This window comes from Halictus rubicundus, chromosome 12 (assembly GCF_050948215.1).
Source record: "Halictus rubicundus isolate RS-2024b chromosome 12, iyHalRubi1_principal, whole genome shotgun sequence".
NCBI classification, from domain to species: Eukaryota; Metazoa; Arthropoda; class Insecta; order Hymenoptera; family Halictidae; genus Halictus; species Halictus rubicundus.
In genome coordinates, this window is record NC_135160.1 from 10,957,810 (window position 1) to 10,980,808 (window position 22,999).

The 22,999-nt window shown below is 43.4% G+C and overlaps 1 protein-coding gene across 1 annotated transcript in view; it reads left to right on the forward strand.

Annotated features, from left to right (window-relative positions):
- LOC143360078 (uncharacterized) overlaps positions 1-19,043 on the forward strand; it is a 114,742-nt gene extending 95,699 nt beyond the window's left edge. The window contains exons 2-3 of the mRNA XM_076798639.1: positions 15,194-16,692; positions 17,271-19,043. Coding sequence (XP_076654754.1) covers positions 15,335-16,692; positions 17,271-17,967 — 2,055 coding nt within the window. The 5' untranslated portion in view covers positions 15,194-15,334 and the 3' untranslated portion in view covers positions 17,968-19,043. The remainder of the gene's footprint in view (positions 1-15,193; positions 16,693-17,270) is intronic.
- The last annotated feature ends 3,956 nt before the right edge of the window (positions 19,044-22,999 follow it).

A 22,999-nucleotide genomic window follows, 5' to 3' on the forward strand; every position in this document is an offset into this window, starting at 1 on the left:
ATTAACCTCCTTCCGCTGAACGGCCGCGAGAATGATTCGGCCTGGGAGTAACGGGGCGCGCCCTCGGTCCTCCTCGCTCGGACCATAAATCGCGCAATTAAATTTCAGAACGAACTGAACTCTGTGCCCCCCCCCTTCCCCCTTACCCCTCGGTCAATTAACGGAGATCGGAAACATTTCGCGCGAGAAAGAGCAAACGCGAGAGATGGCTCATTTCGATTCGACGGAGCCGACGGACGGGGGCGCAAATTGAAAAAGCAAACAGACTTTAATTGCCGCGGAGGGCGCCCGATAACTCGATAATGCTTTTCCCATTACGCGACCATTACAATATTTTCACGGGTCGGTGTCGTGTCGAGGCCAATGTCCCGCGTCCCTCGTGCAAACTGGCATCGATTCGATTCGTCAAACTTTCGTACCGCCAATCAGCGCGATCGTCGTCATCCGCGAACATCGAAGCGGAAAAGACGCGACGCCGACCCGATGACAGCACACGCGAGAGACACAGGAGCCGCTCGTTTGCCAAATAGATTGAAACCGAGCTGAACTGCAGGCGAAAAGTATTGTTCGTTCGATTGCAAGGGATTTCTCGATCCGTGTCATCCCGCGGTATCAAGCTCAATCATTTTAGATGGAAACGGGTTAAACATCGATCAACTGCCTCGACAGTAAAATGTAACAGGATTCGAGGAAGTCGCTGTGAACGGCTCGATCATTATACTCGATCATTATACACAGGAAACGTGAATATTAAATTAGACAGTAGAGTATCGAAAAATTGAGACGGTGGTTAATCACTTTGCCCGATGAAGGATATTATTCGTGTAACAGCAGACGTAATATAATATTTTATCGAGCACTCGAGACCCGTTTTTCAATTAGCTGAAAAGCGTAATTTTCCACATGACTCTGTTGATATTAAAACGAGTCGTGCAACGTGATATCGAGGCCACGAATATTTTAAAACAGCAGGATCTAATTTCGATGGAGATTCGTCGTTCGCAGTCCCCACACGTATGAAACGATTCATTACGTCGTTATTCTCCTTTATTCTACTTGCATTCTGCTTCTCTTTGTTTTCATGCCGTCCTGTTTCTCTCGTTCTGTGCCGCATATATTTTTAAGCAATAATTTTGATTGTATGCCAAACACGTTGACACGTTCATCAGAGTCTGTATCGAAAAATAATTTGATTAATTCTAGGTATCTCAACCAGAGCACTTTTTATTTAGCAGGAAAAATATTCTGAATAGACAGGGTACATGAAAATTAGCAGATCATTTCCAAAAGATAATGCGATTTAATTCTAGGTAATTTAGTTACTTTTTATTTAGCAGGAAAAATATTCCGAATAGAAAGGGTACATGAAAAATGGCGGATCATTTCCAAAAAATAATAGGATTAATTCTAGGTAACTTAGCTACTTTTTATTTAGCAGGAAACATATTCTAAATAGATAGGGCACATGAGAAATGGCGGATTACTTTAAAAAAATAATGCGATTAATTCTAGGTAACTAAGCTACTTTTTATTTAGCAGGAAAAATATTCTGAATAGACAGGGTACATGAAAATTAGCGGATCATTTCCAAAAAATAATAGGATTAATTCTAGGTAACTAAGCTACTGTTTATTTAGCAGGAAAAATATTCTGAATAGACAGGGCACATGAAAAATGGCGGATCACTTTCAAAAAATAATTTGATTAATTCTAAGTAACTAAGCCAGAGTACTTTTTATTTAGCAGGAAAAATATTCCGAATAGAAAGGGTACATGAAAAATGGCGGATCATTTCCAAAAAATAATAGGATTAATTCTAGGTAACTTAGCTACTTTTTATTTAGCAGGAAACATATTCTAAATAGATAGGGCACATGAGAAATGGCGGATCACTTTCAAAAAATAATTTGATTAATTCTAAGTAACTAAGCTACTTTTTATTTAGCAGGAAAAATATTCTAAATAGACAAGATAATAGTGGGGTAGCGGGGATAATTCCGCGACGTTTATCATCAAGACCTTGGCGACATATATAGAGAAATCACTGTACCACTCGTCCGTGAACCTGTGACTAATGTGTCCGAGTAGCAAATCATTGAAACAGCAAAATCTGTCGCAGATAGGGATGAAGACGGTCCGGAAGGGGATCGGAAATCAATCGATCGAGATCGAGACTCCCTCGCGCGTCGCATAGCCAGGAAAATAGCGTCGCCATTGTATTGTTCTCGTGACTGGAAACAATTGGCGGACATCTCCCTGAAATCGACTCGGGGTCCAATTACCGGTGTCGCTCGGTATAATGATGCTTGAAACGTGAAGGGATTGTTTACTGCCTACCGTCGACAGCTTGAACGTCTTCAATCGCGGGGGATCGTTAAGATAAGCGGTGTAACGACCCCGATTCCGCTTGTTTTTCCGGACGGCAACGGAAACAACGGAGAAATCGATGGGCTCGGCGCCATCGGGCCATCTTCTTCCGCAAACGCGAGACCTTCGCTTTCGTTTCGTTCCGTTCCGTTTCGTTCCGTTACCCGTGGATCCGGCTTTCGGGAACTGGGTCAAAGACGATCGCAAATCGTCCAACTGCCCCGCACAACGCAAAACCCTCTCCATCTCCCTTTCTGTGTGCCACGGACAAATTAGCACCTGCTCTTCGGTCGAAAGCACTCTGCATCCGACCTTTTACGGTAAAAAAATAAAACAGAAAATATATTTTATTGAATTGGATACGTTTTTTATGCGACTGCACCAGTAGGTGCAACGGGCCCGTTCCGACCAATACTTTCTCCTCCCATACCCTTTTTCTTTACGCCGCGTTTAACCTTTAACACGTTCGCAACCACTATTTGCTGCGCCACGTGCTCCCACTGTTAAAATGTTTTATGTGTTCCACCTGAACTGGCACAAACTGAAATTGAAATTTATTTTCCTCCTTAATATTTTCAACAGGATGCCCGTAATCTGACAGTAGTTTTAAACTCTTCTAACGCCTTTGCCGTTTTCAATCTTTTGTCATTTTATTTTGTCAAACTTAATGCGCCACCTTTATCAAAATAATTCAGCAGAAGAAAGTCGCGTGGATTCTCTGAATATCATGCAACTGTAAATATGAAAATGCGTGCAAATTGATTCGACTACCTTCAAGCAAACTACTAGAACGTGGAAACAAATGTGTCGCGTATGTGTGTCACGTATTGTAGCAAACCTGTTGAGCAAACTTTCTCTCTTCCAAATGACGCGCGACTGTATTCAAGGGTTAAAAATTACTTCGAGCAACGAAGGGAAGGAAAATTCGACTCGGTCCATCGTGCGAACGAGAGCGTAACCCCGAATAAAGTAACGTTCGCCCCGATAGGCGGTTTTACAGACACCGATGCTCTAATTGCCAACGCGTGTAATCGCTGTGCAATTACTGTGGATTGTCGCTCGCGATTAAACGTGTCCGAAATGTCAACGGAATTCTCTTTTCGTATTGTAAGAGGCCAACCGGGCGACAAATGTCGACGGAAAGGGTTGCGAGGGCGGTTCGAGTCCGAGGGCGCCATTGTCTACCCCGTTCGCGACACTAAAAGCGGACCGGGACCGTAATGAACGTCGTTATCCTTCTCGTTGTTGCGCTCGCTCGAGTTCGAGCGGGAATTTCGGCGAAAAAGGATTGAAGTTTATTGTGCCATTGTGCCGAGCCGTGGATCGGGCTGCGGATCAATTTTAACTGACCGCCTAGCCGCGCCGGATCGATCCTGGCTTCGCGGAATCGCAAATGGAGACCCGTTTATGACCGAGAGCACTGTGCCATCCTGCCAGGTGCAATACCGCTCGCAATTACTCTGATTCGGGTAAACTGCCGCCACGAAATTAGCTAGAGCGAGACACAGGCCAAAGGCGGGACAAAGGATTTTCAGAGTCGAGCATTGTCCTGAACCCTAACCCAGGCTACAATTGTTCCATCTGTATTCTAATTCTTTAACAGGTAGTTTCAGTTATTATTAGCCTGCGCATTTTATGCGTTTATAGTAAGTAGGTAGGTAGGTAGGTAGATGAATTTAAAACATTTGAGAACATCGATGTACGAGCTTCAGTTCAGTAAAATTTTTGAAGGAACTCTTGTTGGTTGTAGTCGATGCAAAGAACTTTTATTTTGCATAATGATCCACAATATGATCACTGGACTGCAGATTTGATGCATTTATGACAAAAATGAGTAGGTGTAATACAGAACAGTAATAAGATTGAAAGAGTTTAACCCTTCGGGTAGAATCGAAAGTGATTCTAATCGATAAATTAAGAAATATATATATATATAATTTAATTGTTTAATGTTGCTTCAACATCAAAGGTCATTAGCAACACGGTACATTCTCTTACAATATATTATACATATTTGTATCCTTGATATACTTGGCAAGACCGGCGATATACTCCTTAGAACTGAACAGAATGGGTACGGATCTAGGCAATAAAGAAATATTATAGATCTAGAAATAAAAACTTGAATTTACTACAAAGCTTGTTTTAGATTTGAAAATAATTGATTACTTACGTTTTTTCGGTTTTCGCTATCGGTCGATGGAACCGACGGGGTTTTACGAGCGGAACTTACAAGGGTACAAAACATAGTGGTTTTCTCCGGGCAATGAACAGCTCCCACGCTGGCCTGATTAAAGACTGTTGCGTCACGAGCACGAAGGACAACGGATCTATGCCAATTTACGCGGCTCGTTAGCGTTCCCGCGATTTTCACGCGAATTGGCTCGGACCAATCGAAATTTCCCGGCATCTCGTTCGCCGGCGCAATGCTTGTTTCTGTAGGAATTCGGCTGTTCGAAATTCAATTTCGATCGTGACAAATATTTCGAAATGCAACGGCGCGCGGCGCACGCTTTCTCTTTTTCGTATTCGTTCGCCGAACGTATTTGATATTTATAATTTAAACTCGGCATTGTTCGAGCACGGACACGTCGAATACGAGAGAAAATAAGAGTAAATAAACCGTCGATTTTCGTGCATACAGTGCAATTGCGATCGTCAATGGCATTTGCCTTTTAGCTTTACAATTACGTATCGTTTATTCGCCTGAATGAACTTCCCCTCGCATTTCGGTGCGGAACAGTTCACAATAATGGACATGTTATGTTTAGTGGGAAAAATATAACGTACAATGATTTCACTACACTTCGTGAAAAAAGTAATATATTGACACTACACTCCATGAAAGAACTAATGTCGGTGACATCAGAATGCAAACATTGTCGTGGATTCGCGATAAAGGTAGAGTGACTACATTACCGACAAAAAATGGTTTCACGTGCCTCAAGTTTTCGTCCTTGTATAAGAATATTTTGTCGCTGGTGAAGGACTCGTTCGAAAGAGGAAGGTTCAATCTAGTGCCTGCTGGTCATGAGCTGCCGAGATTATGCAGATATTTGGTAATACAAGCGTTAGAAGTAGGCCAAAAATTGACGATGTGCATGCCGCGGAAACCAAGCATTTTTACGCCATTGGATGAGTTTTCTCGATGAAATCGAGAGCAGCGCGCACTGGAAAATACCTCCAGCTACAAGTTCAGCTATATTTTGTCTTGATTCTCTGCGAAATAATGCCAAAAACTTGAAACACATTTCTGGCGTCGGAATTCATAATAACGATAATACACGTTGAACGCCAGGTCAGCCATATGTGGCTGACGGAATTATTTGTGCAGGTTTTAAAACGAATTTTTACGTTGATATATTCATTGTACTAAACTTAATTAGGATCTGTAACATGCAAGAAAGTTGGAGGATTACTCGGTATCGTACATTTAATTTTTCCCAATTTTTATTTCATTAAATAACTTACTTTGATTTTATGGAATTTTTGGGGTTTCCAGTTTGGCGTTCATAGTGTTAAAAAGTGACGTGACTATCCCGGGCCCTTAAGGGGGCCGGCATGGTTTGAAATCCATATACATATGCAAGGGTCAGAATCTATACAAACTGCCGCTTCAATATTGCAATGAGCAGTTTAGAATTGGTCAATTGTGTTTCCTAAAAGTCCAATCCACGTCTGTATAGAGCCCAAATTGCGAATTTCTACCTCATCGTGGAGTAATTTGTAATAGTCGGCAGGAAATTCGAATTCTGAAGCAAGTATGACGTCGCAAGATGGCTGCCGCTGAGAGATTCTCTCAATTTCGAGAGATTTAGTGTTCGTATCGAAAAAAAGGCTCTATACAGACGTAGCAAAGACATGTACAAACACGGTGGTATGCATTTTTAATTGATTGCTTACTTATTTAAGACGCAAAATGTCTAGAAAAAAGGCACAGCGTAACATAGCGTGACAGTCAAGGCCAAATGCCTGCCGGCCCCCTTAAGTGGAACGGTCCCCTTTGAAAGAGATAGCGGGAAAAGATTAACGAAGAATCTTGAACGATGTGCAAACGGAACTGCGCGAACAGTTCGAAACTGTTTGAAAGATGGAAGTTACAGGCGAACCAGTCGGAACTGCAACGTCGAGCACGAGACAGGGATACGTTACGTAAATCGAATCCGCGTAGATTAGATGAATTCGCGGAAGAAGTCTGCACGGAACTCGTAACAGCTCCTGATAGTGATTGCCCCCGAGGCTGCCGTTGATTGATACGAATATTCGCGACCCTAAGCTGCCCCATTTGCGTCATCCCGTTTCGTTCGCAGTGAAATTTCTGACGCAAACAGATCGGACCGATAAGCTGCCGAGTCGACGAAGATGCCTATCCTTCGTAGGTTACGTGCCCGTACAATTCAATTATACGAACGACGTCTTGTCTTTATTTAGGGTAGAGCACCAGCCTAATTTCGACCTGTGCTCGGGTTGGGTCTGATTTGCAAATCGTATTCTGTGCAGATTCTCTTTGGAATTTTCAGCGCGTGACGGGCTATATATTGCAGGACGATTATTAATTTGCACTATCAACCCTTTGCACTCGAAGCTATTTTAACTTCAAAAGGAAACATTTCTTCCGACCTAGAATATTTCCCTTCTATATATTTGTTTTCATGTTATACAGACGAAAATGGTGCGATTTACACGTACAGTATTGAAATGTTTAGTAATTTATTCAATACAACCAAATTTGATAATGCGAAACATATTTTGAACAATGATACAGCAATTTTTAGCGGTGCCTTACAGTCACCATTCGAGCGCCAAGGGTTAATTAGCGTCACTAAAAATTACTACAGTATTATTTCACCACGATCCTGTATTTTGCCCAAAGAAAATGAAATCTGAAAAATGAATGAAAACATTCTAAGACGGAAGAAAAATTTAGTTTTCGAATTCAAACACCGCCGAGTGCAAAGGGTTGACACAATAAAGAACCGGGCATATTGCTGCCGACGCAAACGTTGGTAGCGAACGTGTTAAAACAATTTGTACATCGATGCGTTTGTGCCTTTGAAATCGATAAAAATTGTTGCAAACACGAGTAACGTACGATCGAAATATTCTGGCTCGGAAGAAATGGTTGGTTTTGGGATTGAAACAGCTCTATCGTAGCTCGTTCGAAAAGGTTCGAGAAAGGTCTCGGCATTGTCAGGTAAATGCCTGGCCGTCGCGGGAAGGTCGCGTTAATCCATGGGGGTGGAAGGTACCATCGTACCTCGTTTTATGAAACGGGAAGTTTCCAAGGGGAGAGGTGCTATGCAGGCTGTTGATTCTATGCCGAAGGATCCCATTGAAATGCGAGGCATATCGGTGCAAGACAATCGAGTAATTCCCGACGAGCCGCGGGGACAGGTATGCCGGCCATTGTTGCCCGGATTCCGCTAAACTAACGATACCCATGACAATGGGTCGCAGAGCGTCCCCTACGTATCGTTCCCGAGGCCGGCACTAAACGCAGATTACGGAACACAACGTCGACACTTTCGCCCTGACCCCGCGCCATGGTAATTGCCTTAATAAAGCCGAATGATGCCTAACCCTCCGTGGCAAGCGGGCCAGGCACCGTTTTACTTTCGCCAGCCTCGATGCTACCGTGTCCCGCGTCCGCCAGTCCCATAACCGAATGCGGATTTTCCGCGAAATCCACAGGTTAATATCATAGAAAGGCCGCGCTCTGTATGCGTCGACGTCCACTTTTGTCCTCGTTCCCTTTGATTCGCTGCCGCCGACAGATTACCCGAGGTAACTCGATAACGCCGCACAGTGGGCAATTTGCACAAAATCAAGGAACTTTCGATAGGAATGAGGTAGAGCGATGACATTTTTTTTACACGAAAGCTGCAACTTTGTAGAATATGGGAAAAATAGAGAGATTGTGGTACGAACGTTTTTCAACCTCGAGAAAATTCGTTAAACGCGCACAAATTCAAGAAAATTTTAGTTTTTCCAATACCACGCGCGGAAAAATTTTTTTTTAACATGCTATACATCGTTTCCCATAGATTTTTTCACGCTGATTTCAAATCTGGTCTCAACATTTGTCTACGACCTCAGGATTTTGCAAAAAATAGATTTTTGTGACAAAAACTAATGAAGTCATTGTTTTCGTTGAAATGATTGGATGGTAATAATCTCCCTATTTTTTCCCATATTCTACAAAGTTGCAGCTTTCATTTAAAAAAAATTTCATCGCTCTACCTCATTCCTATCGAAAGTTCCTTGATTTTGAATCCGATATTGTCCAAATTGCTCACTGTGCGCCGCACAGTGGTCTAAAACGCGAAATTTAGATTTTGCCAAAATATCAGCTGTCTCATATTGACTTGTGTCGAATGCTTATTGCTTTCTAAATCTCCGTCAACCTTGAAAATGAAAAGATTAATAAAATTTAATAGTTACTATTACCGTAATGAACGGTTAAGGTTGGAAGTTTTGAAGATGGCCTTTCTCATGGAAAAAATTGCTTTTCTTCTTTGAGATGCCCTGACGATCCTTTTTAATATTTTTCTTCCAATTTTTCTTTAACACGGAGCATTAAAAGTGAGCATTTTATATTACTTTATAAAAATAAGAAGAATGTGTTTATCCAAGTTTTCAGGCATTTTTTAAATAATACATACCTAAGGAAATAAGTTTGTTGAGTATTTCCACGTAGATGGATCTTCACAATCTCAATAATCGTAAATTAAAAATACTAGAACCCGTCATTCTGACGGGTAAACCTAGTGTTAAATGAAAGGGGTATCTTTAGCTGTAAATTACCACTGTCGATTAAAATTTACTATGCATAATATATTCAACATGTTATGCCAAATGCAATGTAGGAAATTTCCAAAATTCTTAAGACTCCGCAAGGAATATCTTTTGTATCATACGAGATCCTAGAATTTTACGAAATGGAGTATTTGCAGCATACTTTCTTCTACACGATCATGTAAGAATTATTTCCCATCTCGTCCCATATCACAAGTTATTATTGTTTAAAGTCGCCCGCGTCGGTGCTGCTATGCGCATAGGATACCTCGGTATACTTTGTCGATTAGTTCAGTATATCTTCTAAAACAGAAGAGATCGTGGAATTTCACAAAATGGAGCATTTTCAGCATACTTTCTTCCACACGATCACGTAATAATTATTTCCAGTCTGGTCCAATATCACGCGTTATGTTTCGACTTTGTTGACTCGTAGTGACTTTGTTGGTCACTATCATTACTCGTTAGCTAAAAAATAAAAACGGAGGGTGTTGTCGCAGATGAAAATAGTAATTCCGATCTGTTCTTGTAATGCTAAAATATGAAGTTCTGAAGTTCCGTGGAGTGCTGAAAAAAGTTTAGTGATAAAGGCCTTCTTTTCATATTTCCTTTTGATGCGAATAATTTCGCCGTACGCGAATCATCCTGATTACGTAAGGAAGGGGAAGCGGAGGAACGGAAGCAGCGTAATCTATCTCGCGATCCGGAAATCCAACGTCGCTGCTACTTTTTCCCATTGTTATTTAATCCCAACGTTAATTCCATTTGCCGGGGCGAGCTCGTTGACGACCCGGCCGGATTTTCAATCGCTGCCTCGATATCTATTAAACGATGCAACCTGTTTTTTGCTCGTCGACGAGATGGCCGAGTCGATCGCCGAGCAGGTATTTCCCGATAGTCGCCGGGCCGGCCGAGCGAAACGGAATCGCTGTTTATCGGGTAACGGTGGAACAAACGGCGAATCGAGTGATTATCGTAATCGGACGGCAAAGGGGACGTTCTCCGACGCTCGCTCTTCGCAAAGAGAGAGAGAGAGAGAGAGAGTATGTACAACAAAAGGGGCCGACGCGAAAAATCTGTCTTTGGTAACGCCGCGATTGAATTCACGAAGCGACTGCGATTAATCGAACGGACTCGCGAAAGACTCGAGCTAAGAGCCGTTCCACAGCTGCCACGGATATTAAAAAACCTGTGTTGCATGTTTGGAAAACTAGAGTGACTGAGGAGGCGTGAATGAAAAGTGTTTGGGACTAAGTGATAGGAGAGTTTGTGTATTTCTAAGAATGAAAGCGACGGATGCAAGAAACAGAGTGCAAGCGAGATGAATGCAAGGGGGTTGAAAGAGTATAAAGCGTGGATGTTCGGGAAGAGCGGAGAGATTAGAGTTGCGACTGCCTTGCGAGAAAGAGTGTTGATCGTGTCAGCGTTATATATCGTTATTTCTTCTAAATATATTAATATTCAGTAAAGTGTTTCGAAGAGATTAATCTCCCCATTTCCCAAGATTCGTACAATATCAACATCGACAAATGGCGCGGCTTGGAAATGTCGAGGGGACGTACAGCCGCACGCAAAAGCCTTCGCGCGTTTCGAATACGCCTCTCGGATACGCGAATCGGGGCAGGAAGCCTTCCAATATTTTCCGATCGACGATTAATCTATCGAGGCTGCACGAGTCCTGGTGCAACGACGACGGTTCTGCGTCTCTTTGTTACGCGACACAAACGAACCGCGAGAGTCCGTCAAAAAGTGGCATGGTTACATTAAAGGGAATAAAGTATGTTATTTCAGTAACAAACGTCCCATTTCTGCGGGAAGAACGTCGCCATTCTTCTGCGGAAAATTGTTAATTTCCTTCAACACTAGGTTCACGGGACCCGTCAGAGTGACGGGTTCTAATATTTTTAATTTAAAGTTATTAAGATTCTAAGGATGCATACGTGAGAAAAATATTTAGCAGATTTATTTCTTTGGGTATACATTATTTTTAAAATATTGCTCAATATGCGGATAGCACGTTCTTGTTGGTTCTAGTGCTCCGTAAACCTTGTGTTGAAGAGCAACAAAATTCTATTTCTCTGTTCTCGATGATTAGCATTTGAAAAACATATAGACTCTTTTCTCTAGAAGATTTTGCACGATTTTGATCAATTTTCCTCAAAATACCCGCGAGTCCCAGATTATTTATTGTAGAATTGACAGAATAAATTCCATATAAAAATAGCAAAAGTCACTTTTAATGCCAGCTAAAAGTCGCTTTAACGTTAAAACGTGTTCTCTTAGGATTTGAAAGATTCAGCGGACGCAGGAAAATTTCAGCGAGGGACTGTGCGCAAATTCGGAAAATACGCGGCGGAATTAGGTTCGCCGCTGTTTGTAAAAGCGGGGCCGGCCCCATCGTTGACTGGCATCACTCGCGAGGCGCGCGGGTTTCTCGAACCGTATCAATGTCCCTGGAAATTCAATTAATTTCTGGGCATCGTCTCGCTTCCGACGTCATCCGGATATCCCGGTATAATCCTATCAGGTAATTATCGCGGTAATTTTCGAGACTTTGAACGGCGAGGAGGAAAATTGCTTTTAATTGAGGCCGCTCGGTGTCCGTCTAGTCTTGGTTCCGCTGCTTCCAGGTCCGCTGGTCGAATCCTATTTTCCCGCCTGGGAAATCCCTTCCCTAGGAGTGGGAGTGTAACCCTGAAAATATCATAGAAACGTTTGAAAAGCTTCGAAAAGTTTAGGGGACAGCGTGGGCGGAGCCGACGAAGGGAATTTCTGTTTCGAAGCTCGACACACAATTTTTACAAATAGTTTCTATGCGCGGATCAATTTCGAACTTTGCCGGGAATTTTTGTCGGTCCTTGAAGAACGTAATGAAATTTTTCCACGGGAATACGGTGACTTGCTATCGGCTGCATAAATGAAGAAATTAAAATGTGCGTGCGAAAGTGGTAATGTTATGCAAGATTGCAATGATACGGTCTTTTCCTGAATATTACAACGAATCGTTCCGCGGACAGAGTGAGAAATAATTTCCATTTCTGGAAACGAATTACGATGCATTTATCATCGTACTCGAGCTCTCCGCGATAAATCGCAACAGGTCATTGCGAATAATGGCAAATGTATAATTGATTAATACTTATTTTATTGACAAACAAAATTAATAGGTCATACGCCAAACTTGCGTCGAGTTCGTTGACAACGAGACGCAAATGCACCGGGCATAATTCGCTTTCTGCGGAGATCATTGTCAGTTCGTTTCTCGGGTGGTTGCGTGCACGGAGTATCACGTAAAGGTTGTGCAGCGCGATCGGTTTTGTCAATCGGTGGGATCGATCCGTTCATCGGACAATAGATCCGGCTCGAGCAAGGTGATCGAGCAGCGGTCTATTGTTTCATTGCTCGTTGCCGGCGGTTCGTCCCGGGCAGGTAACGTTGTAAACGGAAATCCAGCGAAGCCCGGCTGCCTGGAACCGGCGAACGACTCGTTTCAACCGCGTTGCAACGCGGTACAACCCGATGCAACGGGGTGCATGGCTGCGGCGCACCGAGTGCTCCGCCGAATGCGAAATTTGCATTCGCTCGCGCATGAATTTTGCATGATCCCTTTACCAACCAATCGAAGAATCGATATTGATAAAACGCGGAACGCGGCTCGCCTTAGAAACAACGCCGTGAACCTAAACGCTACGTTATGGTCCCGCTTTTTACCCAGATTGTTATTAAAATGCAACTATACCCGCGGAATAAAAATAATCGGCATGAATCGGTTGCTCGGAAAGAAAACGTCGGGGGTGAACAATTTTCACGGGAATATTTAATCTCTCGGGCTAACGGAAGCGTTGCCGGAGGGACGAGAAATTAAATCGGTAAATTAAAAGTTTGCAATAACGGAACCGTCCTTGTTTATTTAACACTAGGTTTACGGGACCCGTCGAAACGGCGGGTTCTGATATTTTTAATTTAAAATTATTCAGATTCCAAGGATAAGTACATGAGAAACTATTTAGCAAATTTCTTTCTTTCGGTGTATATTATTTTTAGGATATTGATTTTCTCTGGCAAAATAATGTTGCAGTTTGCAAAATTAATACTAGGTTCACGGGACCGGTCAAAATGACGGGTTCTGATATTTTTAATTTACGATTATTGAGATTGTGAAGATCCATCTACGTGGAATTAACAAACTTATTTCCTTAGGTATATATTATTTAAAAAATGCCTGAAAACTTGGATAAACACATTCTTCTTATTTTTATAAAGTAAAGTGAAATACTCACTTTTAATGCTCCGTAAACCTTTGTGTTAAAGAAATAAGGTTTTCGAGAAAGGGCATCCGGTGACGATCGGCTCGTACCTTTACCCCCACCCTTGCACCCCTACCGTTCGGAAAGTCATCATCGGAAAGGGGAGGTTTACCTCGTGGCTTCGTCAGGTACAAAAAGGGCGTCGTTGACCGGTACTGATTCATTTGGTTGCGAGATCGGTATCTGTCAACTTCGCGCGCGTTACGAGTGTTCTTCGGATTGTTCGAAATTAAGTGGTCGCCGTTTAATCGTCGGTTTAAAACGTCAAGTGCCCGCGATTTCTGAGTAACTTCAGTGAATTATTTTGATTGCGGTATAGTCCGACCAAATGTGATATAGAGTTTTAGAATGCAGAAGGGATAAACTAGCGTCTGCTATGATAAATTTGAATTCTCTAGTTTCGGTTCCGTTGATTCGATTATTTTGATTTCGTGAGGAATTTATTGGTATTTGGCGCTTCACGTGTCAAACGAAACTTCGTGTGAAACTTTCCGCATGAGTGCGTCAAAGATGAACAGCTTCCTGCAACGAATGCTGAAGAAAAACGGCAACGAAGAGGTTGGTGACTTCATCCGTGAAAATAACATTGCCAGTGTAATCTTGCTAGACAAATTTTCGAAACGTGAAAATATAGATTCTATTGAATTCTGTTCGACTTTGTACCGTAGTACTTCTTGAAAAATTTTATAACTTGCAAATGCATTAACATTAGGTTTACAAAGGACTAAAAGAGTGACTATTTTGCATTACTTTATAAAGATAACGGAAACGTGCTACCCACATTAGCAATATTTTAAAAATAATATATACCCAGAGATATAAATTTGTCAAATAGTTTCTCATGTACGCATCCTTGGAATCTGAATAATTTTAAATTAAAAATATCACAACCCGTCATTTTGACCGGTCCCGCGAACCTAGTATTAATTTTGCAAACTGCAATATTATTTCGGCAGTGAGTCAGAATCAGTATTTTTAAAATAATATATACCCAACAAATAAATTTGCTAAATAGTTTCTCATGTACGCATCCTTGGAATCTGAATAATTTAAAATTAAAAATATCAGAACCCGCCATTTTGACCGGTCCCGTGAACCTAGTATTAATTTTGCAAACTGCGACATTATTTTACCAGGGAAAATCAATATTCTAAAAATAATATTCACCGAAAGAAATAAATTTGCTAAATAGTTTCTCACGTACGCATCCTTGGAATCTGAATAATTTTAAAGTAAGAATATCAGAACCCGCCATTTTGACCGGTCCCGTGAACCTAGTATTAATTTTGCGAACTGCGACATTATTTTACCAGGGAAAATCAATATTCTAAAAATAATATACACCCAAAGAAATAAATTTGCTAAATAATTTCTCACGTATGCATCCTTAGAAACCTAACAATTTCAAATTAAAAATATTAGAATGCGACATTTTGACGGGTCCCTGGTGTTAAGATCTGCAGTTCGCTTCAGCTGTACATAAATTGTGTTTAACAACTTTGTGGAGTTTTACGAATTGTTGCAATTATGGGTGTACTTTTATGCTTGGCGAGGTGCCAAGCGTGTCTTCAAGAATCAATAGAACCCATTATCGAGCGCATAAAATGTTATTAACGATCCAAGAAAAATCGCTGCGAGTCGTAATACGTTTCTCGTCTTCTGGACGTTTTATTATAGTTCACGCTTCAAGCAATTTCCGGCTAACGTGTATTTGTCTGTCGCAGCTGAACGCGCAAGCGTTGCTCGAGAAGGAGTGTCGAAATCCAGAACCAGGAAGGCCATCGCCAGGGAGAGGGAATTGGATACAGAAGCTCGGGAATTATTCCCCGAAGAAGTACCAGGTTCTGGGTAGCAGCCCCGGGAGGATGACCGTGTTGAAGCCTTTGGACACCGGTCTGCTGTACAACCCTAATCAATCGTCGCCGCCTCGCGGAGCACGTAGCCCAGGTTCGCCGGCAACGCCGGTGGAGATGCCGGACCTGGAGAGCATAATTCGCGACTTCGAGATGGGTTATCTCTCGCCGTCGAAGAAGGGCGCGCCGAAGACCGTCGACACGCCGAAGCAACAGCCGAAAAACTTCGTGAAGAAGATCGTCGCGGCGTTCGAGGTGAAGTACAAGGTGTACAACGAGCTGAAGACGGCCCAGGAAGCGAGGGACGCCGAAGAGACCAGCAATATGATCGAGAGCTCGGAGACGAAACGAAAGTCTGGCCTCTTCTCGAGTCCCTTCAGGAGCGGCTCCGAGGAGTTCAGGAACAGCTCGAAGACGTACGACACCCCGAAGAAGACTCCAGAGAAGTCGAGCAGACGATCCGGTGGCTTTTCCACGCCCTCGAAGTACAGCGCCGAGGACTCGAAGGCCTTCAGACGTTCCGGGTTGTACGGTTCTCCATTGAAGTTCTTCGAGGACGAGGGAACCTGCCAGGATCCTGCGGACGAATCGAAGGACACGGAGGAGGATGAATCTATGATCTCGACTCCGTCGAAGAAGTCCTTTTCGCCGTGTAATCGCAGCAAGGAGAGCATCCAGTCGGACATCTACTCTAGCCCCGTGCGTTTCGAGTCCCGGGACTCGAAGAACTCCAGCGGGTTCGACCAGGAGGAATCCGGAAGAGGGTCCAACGTTCCTTGGAGCCCTCTGGACGACACGAACACTCTGGAGAGTATCGATTTGGACGTGACCTTGCCCGAGCCGGACGAGACGATCTTGCTGGACAGTCACGCCCTTTGCAAGACCAGCACGACGATCGACGAGTACAATCGGTCGGAGGAGAAATCTCTGCTCGATCCACCGCCAGCGTTTCGCAACGATAAGACGCCGAAGATCATCGGGGCGTTCCTGAAGAAACCCATAGAGGTCGAGGACACCTCGATCGAGTGGATACCGATCACCGGGAAGAAGCTGCCGCGCAAGAAGTCGCTGAAGAAGCTGCTAACCTCCTGGACCACCAAGCGGTACTTCGACAAGAAGAACACGCTGTTCTCGTCCGAGAGGAACTTGTGCGAGGAGACTCGCGAGCTGCAGGACTCCGGCTACGACGAGAGGTCCAGCTGCTCGTCCTCCTCGACCTCGCTGATCTCCATCACGGAGGCTCTGCTGCATCAAGAGAACAGCTACGTCGAACTGAGCAGAACAACACCCACGTTCAAGACTTTCCGCCCGAGGAGTTCCCACAACGCGCCGGACGGCGAAGCTGTCCAGGACGCTCACCGCAGCGCTAGGTAAATATATAGGTCTGTTCGCCATTTTGCCTCGGCGGGTTCCGAGATTCTGCACGAAGATACAACGTAGCTCGTGCGGGGGGTTCAAGCTTCGCTTTGCCGATCAATTTGTTGGAAAGATACGGATCTTCGATCGAACTTGCCGATTTCTGTAGAATTTATTCACAGTACGATTGATTTTTCGGTGAACAGAATATTCTCTCGCGACACGTCGAGTCTTCTAGGGTGAATCTGAAAAGGAATCGTCTGTATTATCACGTTGGTCAAAAAAGGGAACAAAAATTGTAAACTCTAGCTACGAGCTTCCGCGAAAACCTCGAGCGTCGGAGAATCGATTTTCCAATCAAGAAAAATCGATTCTCGCGACGAACCTTCTGGATCGAGATAAAAAGAGAATCGACTCGATCTTGAAACAATCTCCGCGATAAAGAATCTAAAGTGCGTTGTTTACAAAAGTGATGAGAAACATCGCGAAGAAGCTCCGTATCTTGCAAACAAACTGACGATGCTACACGATACATTCGACCTTGCCGGGTCCTTCGGACGTTTCGATTAACGCTGACCTTGAAATGTTGCAGCAAACAGAAGCTAGTGCTGACGGAGGTGCCTCGCGAGCAGCTGAAGGTGGACCTGGCGCCGACGTATCCTTGCCCGAAGGTGGTGACCATGTCTCTGGGCCGGAAGGCGCCGGTAGCCAAGAAGTCTCCGATCAGTCCCGACGCGACGACGACGACCACGAAGGCTGCGTTGCCCAGAATACCGAAACACCCGCACCTGTCGTCGATCCCGAAGCATCCTTTCGTCGCCCTGACGAAGCTGGACGAGCCCGAGTACGAGAAGGAGTCTGTGATCATCAAGAACAACCTGTACGAGGTCGAGTTTCGCAGGAGCTGCACGGACATCAACTCGGCGAACGCTTTCAGCTGCTCCTCCTCGTCCTCGGAGAGCATCTACGACGTGCCGAGGAGGTACCTGTCGAAATCCGAGACGCAGATCCCGGACGCCTGCCGTGTGGAGTTCCGGAAGCCCAGGGTACCCATCTACGACATCCCTAGAAGACGCTGCCAAGGGAAGTCCCACGTCTACGAGGACACGCTCGCCAAGAGGAAGAAGAGAGCGCGCTGCGGCGAGCAACAACCGTTGTCCGAGTATTATTCGTCTCCCTCGGACACGGAGCCGCACTATGCCACTGTAAAACCGATATACCACAGCAGAGAGATGCTGCTGAGCTCCGCAGAGGACATAGCCTCCGCGAGGAACGTGTACCCGTTTTAAACCGGCCGAGACTAATGGATGGAGTGTTGTGACGAGTCGGGGAACGTGAATCGGCCATTTTCCCGAGAACTGTGACCAATCGAACCTGCCAGATTTTTATATTCGATTTTAGTCCGTCGAATCGAGTCCCGAGTACTTAGGTTGAAATTGACACGATCGACACGGCGCGCGCGATCCTGATCGTTTTTAGCCGGAGACGCTCGGAGGCGAACACGATCCAGCAAACATTGCTATATACATCGTAACGCATTTGCCGCGATTGTTTTTTCGCTGTGCGTGGGACGCGCGTCGGGACATTTGTTTTTACGGATCGCGACGTATTTTGTTCCGGATCGTTTTTTTTCTTTTTTTTTCGAGATAGATATTGTAGGATAAATTTTCACTTTTCCGATCGGGGTTCGTGGATCGGATCAGAATTACGGACCGTGTTTCGCGCGCGTGATCGAGTCTCTCGAGATCTCTCGTTTCACCGGACCGCGAAGCATCCGTCGATATCTCGGCGCGTTTCGCGAGAAACGCTCGCGAGATTGTCGATAGCGTGCACTCTTATTATCTATTTCTCCTCCGGGAGAAAAAGAGAAAAAAGCTCTCGAGCTTTGAAAAATAAGTAAAGCGGACGAGACGACGCGTCTCAGGGCGTTTCCGGGCGGAAACGTTCTCCGGAGAGACCCGTTCGTCGTAACAGAGCACGATTCAGATTTAAGAACCGAGAGAGAGAGGAGAGAGAGAGAGAGAGACATGGAGAGGCAGAGAGAGCGTGTCCTGTTCGTTTTTTCCAGGAGAAAACGATTACAGGCGACACGCGCTGCCAGATCCGCGCAAACGGTCCGTATTGCTCGTATATATTTCTGTGACGAAATATTTACAGAGAACTCGAACGTGGCGTTTTATACTTTGTGATCTTGCGACGTATCAGTATTACGTACCCGTGCGAAACGGCGTTGGGCTTCTACCGTAGACATAGGTTAGGCTAGAGACTGCAGACGCAACAAATTTATACAAATTTATTTATGAGTATGTATGGAACCCAATGCTGTACTGTTTTTGTTTAATATTTTTAATAAAACCTCGCAACGGATTACAAAATTCCGTGTTTAATCCTTCGGTGACCTCTATACGCTCTCCCGGAAAAATCTCAATTAGAAAATTACATTTTATTTAATGTACTGTTATTCAACCAGTTAAGTGGGGAATTTAATTTTAATAATCCCTCGCGGCCCGCGGAATTAACATCAAGCAATGACGAGTATGCACGTCGAATGCAGGCCGAATGGTCCTATTATAAATTTTACGAAGAAAGTAAAGCAAAATGAGAAAGGAAAAATTAATAATTCGTTGTTGAAAAACTTAAACATTGTCAAAAAATAATAAAATTCATACAGAAGAAAAATTAAACAAAAGAATAATTTTAAGAAATTCGATTGATTTTAGTAAAGCGTACAACAAAATTTGGAAAATACCAGATGCATTGGAGAAAATAATTAACTTAGCTTGTAAAAAGTAATACATTGTACGAGCAATATCCAATACATCAAAGAGAGTAGTAAAATTCTTTTTTTTTTTAAAGAATACATAACACTTTTATTGGTAACATAAAGGAAACATACTACCAAATGACATTTTGATCACATCTTATAGAAATTTCCAGTTTTTATAGTAAGGGGGAAGGTTTGATTGTACACGAGTATACACGTCAACGGCAATAGAATTTTGGATTGACGTGTATACACGTCGAACGCACTTAACTGGTTAAATGTACTCCGTCTGTACCATAATAATAGTAACGGATGAATTTAATTTGTCCCATAGTAATAGTAGCAAAAGGAAATAAATATAGAACGCAACATTTATATTATGAAAAAACTAGATTAAATTGAACAATAAATTAAAAATATTACTTCTAATTTCTATTCCGAGTGTGCAGATAGTTTCTGGATTTTTCAATAATTTCGTTAGTGCATTTTAAACTTGTAGATAGGATCCCTTAAAATTATTGGACAATCGCCATGTTTGCCTGAAAACCCTTTTTCATCTTACTTTCACAACGGTTTGATATTCAACTGAAGTCAAACAACTGATTTCGATCAGCGGATAAAATTAGAAAAAAAAATTGAAATTGAAATTAATAATTGAAAGACACGTCGAAACAAATGACAGGCGTCACGAATCATTGATTTTGATTGAAGGTTCCGCAATTTTGCGCTGCAACATAACATACAGCTGCATTCGCCAATAATTCCCGTTTAACGCTAAACCTACCGCGGTCAAAATGACCGGTTTTCTATTTCAGAATTATTGAAACTACAATATCGTTTTCACAGGAAATTATTGTTCTGAAATCGTACAAAGTTTAAGTAAATTCAATCTTTTCCCTCCTACAAAACGTTTCACTTTCATATGTTTTGTGCTTGGTATGTTTAGTGTTAAATATTCACTTACCACTATTATTATGGGACAGAGGGAGTAATTTTCTAATATATACAGGGTCATCCGTTTTTAAACGGCCAAACGTCAACCAGCTATACAGGACCCCAAATGAAAGAACTTTCACCCCTAACACTTTGTTTGATTCGGTCTTGATTTTTAGATAATTGCAAAAACCCGTCATTTTTTGCGTTCACTTAAGATTAAATATATCAGGACTGCAATTACGTATCTTGATGATTTTTCCTTTGTTTGGTTTAAAATAAATAGGGGCATCTTTTTTATTCAGTCAACTTTTTTGTATGACCTTTGGATCTTGGTTTTTTTGACATGGGGCACGCCGTGGAGACTGAATGAAATAACTTCGAATCGAAAAAAGTGTTAGGGGTGAAAGTTGTTCCATTTGTGGTCCTCTATAGCTGGTTGACGTTTGGCCGTTTAAAAACGGATGACCCTGTATATTGTATATTATCTTCGGAAGTTTCCCTATGTTTTCTTTCTACTTTTTACTTTGTCGACTAGAAAGGTTCTCGGGGGGCGGAGGGGAGAGGTTCGTCCTTCCCGTATTTTGCAAATTCGAGATACCGTGAACGCATAAAAACTCGCAGTTTATTCACGAGACGCATATCGAGCAGACTAATAGTGATCGGGACCGATTAACAAGTTTGTAAATTGAACCGGCAGGAGCGGCGCCCGCGATTCCATTTCCGTAAATGAAATTCAGCGGCGCGAAAAGCGATATTGCTCTCGTTCGCAGAGAGAGAGAGAGAGAGAGAGAGAGAAACGATTTTTTTCCAATTAATTTGGCCGGCGGCGAAGGTTCCATTGCGACAGATTGGCGCGGCCGCGAAGATGGCGGTTCGGGATTACCATAAAGAGAAGGCGGGGAATATCGCAAATCCCGGCAGCTGCGAGGATCGTGAGAAAGAGGCGATAGCGGCGAGGTCGATTGAATCGTTGGACGTTCGATCGGTCGCTTCGACGGGAATTCTCTCGGATGGTAGCCGGGGATACGGGTTTGCGGGGCGAGGAACGGGAAAGCTGCTGCGAGACCGAAGCAGATAAAATGCGAAACAAAGTGACTTGAAGATCCAAACTGCAACGCGAGTTTACTAAAGAGTCTCGAAATGTCCGTCCGAGCTGACACGACTCTACAGGGAATCGCATGAAACGCCTCCGGGGCGGCAGAGGAGAGGGGGCTTGGCTCATGGTCTTTTTGATTTTTCTTTCGACTGGTATGACGCAAGCCGCAACACGTTTGACGACAGCTTCTAACGGGAATTTTCGAGTTTGCCTAGGATCGGGTCACCGATCGTCCTTATCCTCGTTAGGCCTCGCTAGAGACGTTAACGGCGAAGAAGATCCCGGTGACGTTATCGCGTTATGAAAGTAAATGCGGTGTCGGGCCCGCGGGACAGTCACACCGAAATCTTCGCGTTGGCTTCCATATACGTGTACCGTATGCATATCAAGGTGTCCGTGAACGTGTACGGGTGACGCAGGAGCCGGCGCCGGCGCGCGCTACGGGACGCTGTGTGACGTGGGTGCGGAGCGTGGGTTGTAACGGCGGCCATTAGCGCACCGTTGGATGCACCGAGCGCACCGGAATCCGCTGCACGTACCTATCCGGACACATAGGTCGCACTCCCGGACTCCCGTTTCGTGGGTGTCGTGTCAAGGGCGCGCGAACACTCGAGGTCACCCGTGCTGCATAAATCCTTTTTAAGGAAGCTGTCTAAGCGCCGCGGCGGTACAACCGCGAACCAGCCCGTTACAACCCCGTCGTCTCGAAACTGCGCTAACTCAAAGATGCATTGCGCACTAAATTCCCACTCTCGCTTCCCTTATCTATTATATTTCTTAATGAACCGTCGCGTCGACCCCGGTTGCCGAGTAACTTTAGCGGAAATAAAATATCGTGGACCGAAGTTGCGGCGCACAGTGGTGCCAAGGCGGCAAAAAATCCATTTTATAAATCCTCGATTTTTATAAAAAAAATTATTTTTGTATAGCCTAATAGTGCGTGCATGATGTGCCAAAGTCAGATTTTTGGAAAAAATTTTTTTACGGAGATATACGCATGGTAAATAACCATTTCCTCGCTCCTGGGAATTCATCAGTTTTCAGTGCGATAGTTATGTAATTGCTACGCCTATAATTGAATACTTAGGGGTGTACAAATCATATGGGTTATTGCAAATGGCTTCAACTATTAACTGGCAAAAAAAGATTTTCCAAAAAAAGAGTTGTTTAACATTAAGTAATATGGACTAACCTGTAGCCCCTTTGCGTTAAGATCATTTTTTATTTATGGAGGAATACAAAAAATCCTTTGAATAGCTTCGATCTGGAACTAATCGTTTTGGCAAGTTATAATATTGATCTAGCTTTGTGCAAAATTTCATGAGACACTTCGAGATGCTTTCGCCGCAATTTAAGTTTAAATATCAACTTTCGGAATTTCCAAGAATGAATCGCGCGGAAGTCACGATTATTTGATGTTTCAGGTGAAATTTTTAAGGGATACATATCAGATAATAAAAAAAATGTGACATTCATAGATATAAAAAAATATTTATATAACCATTTTTTATGTTAAACAAACAAA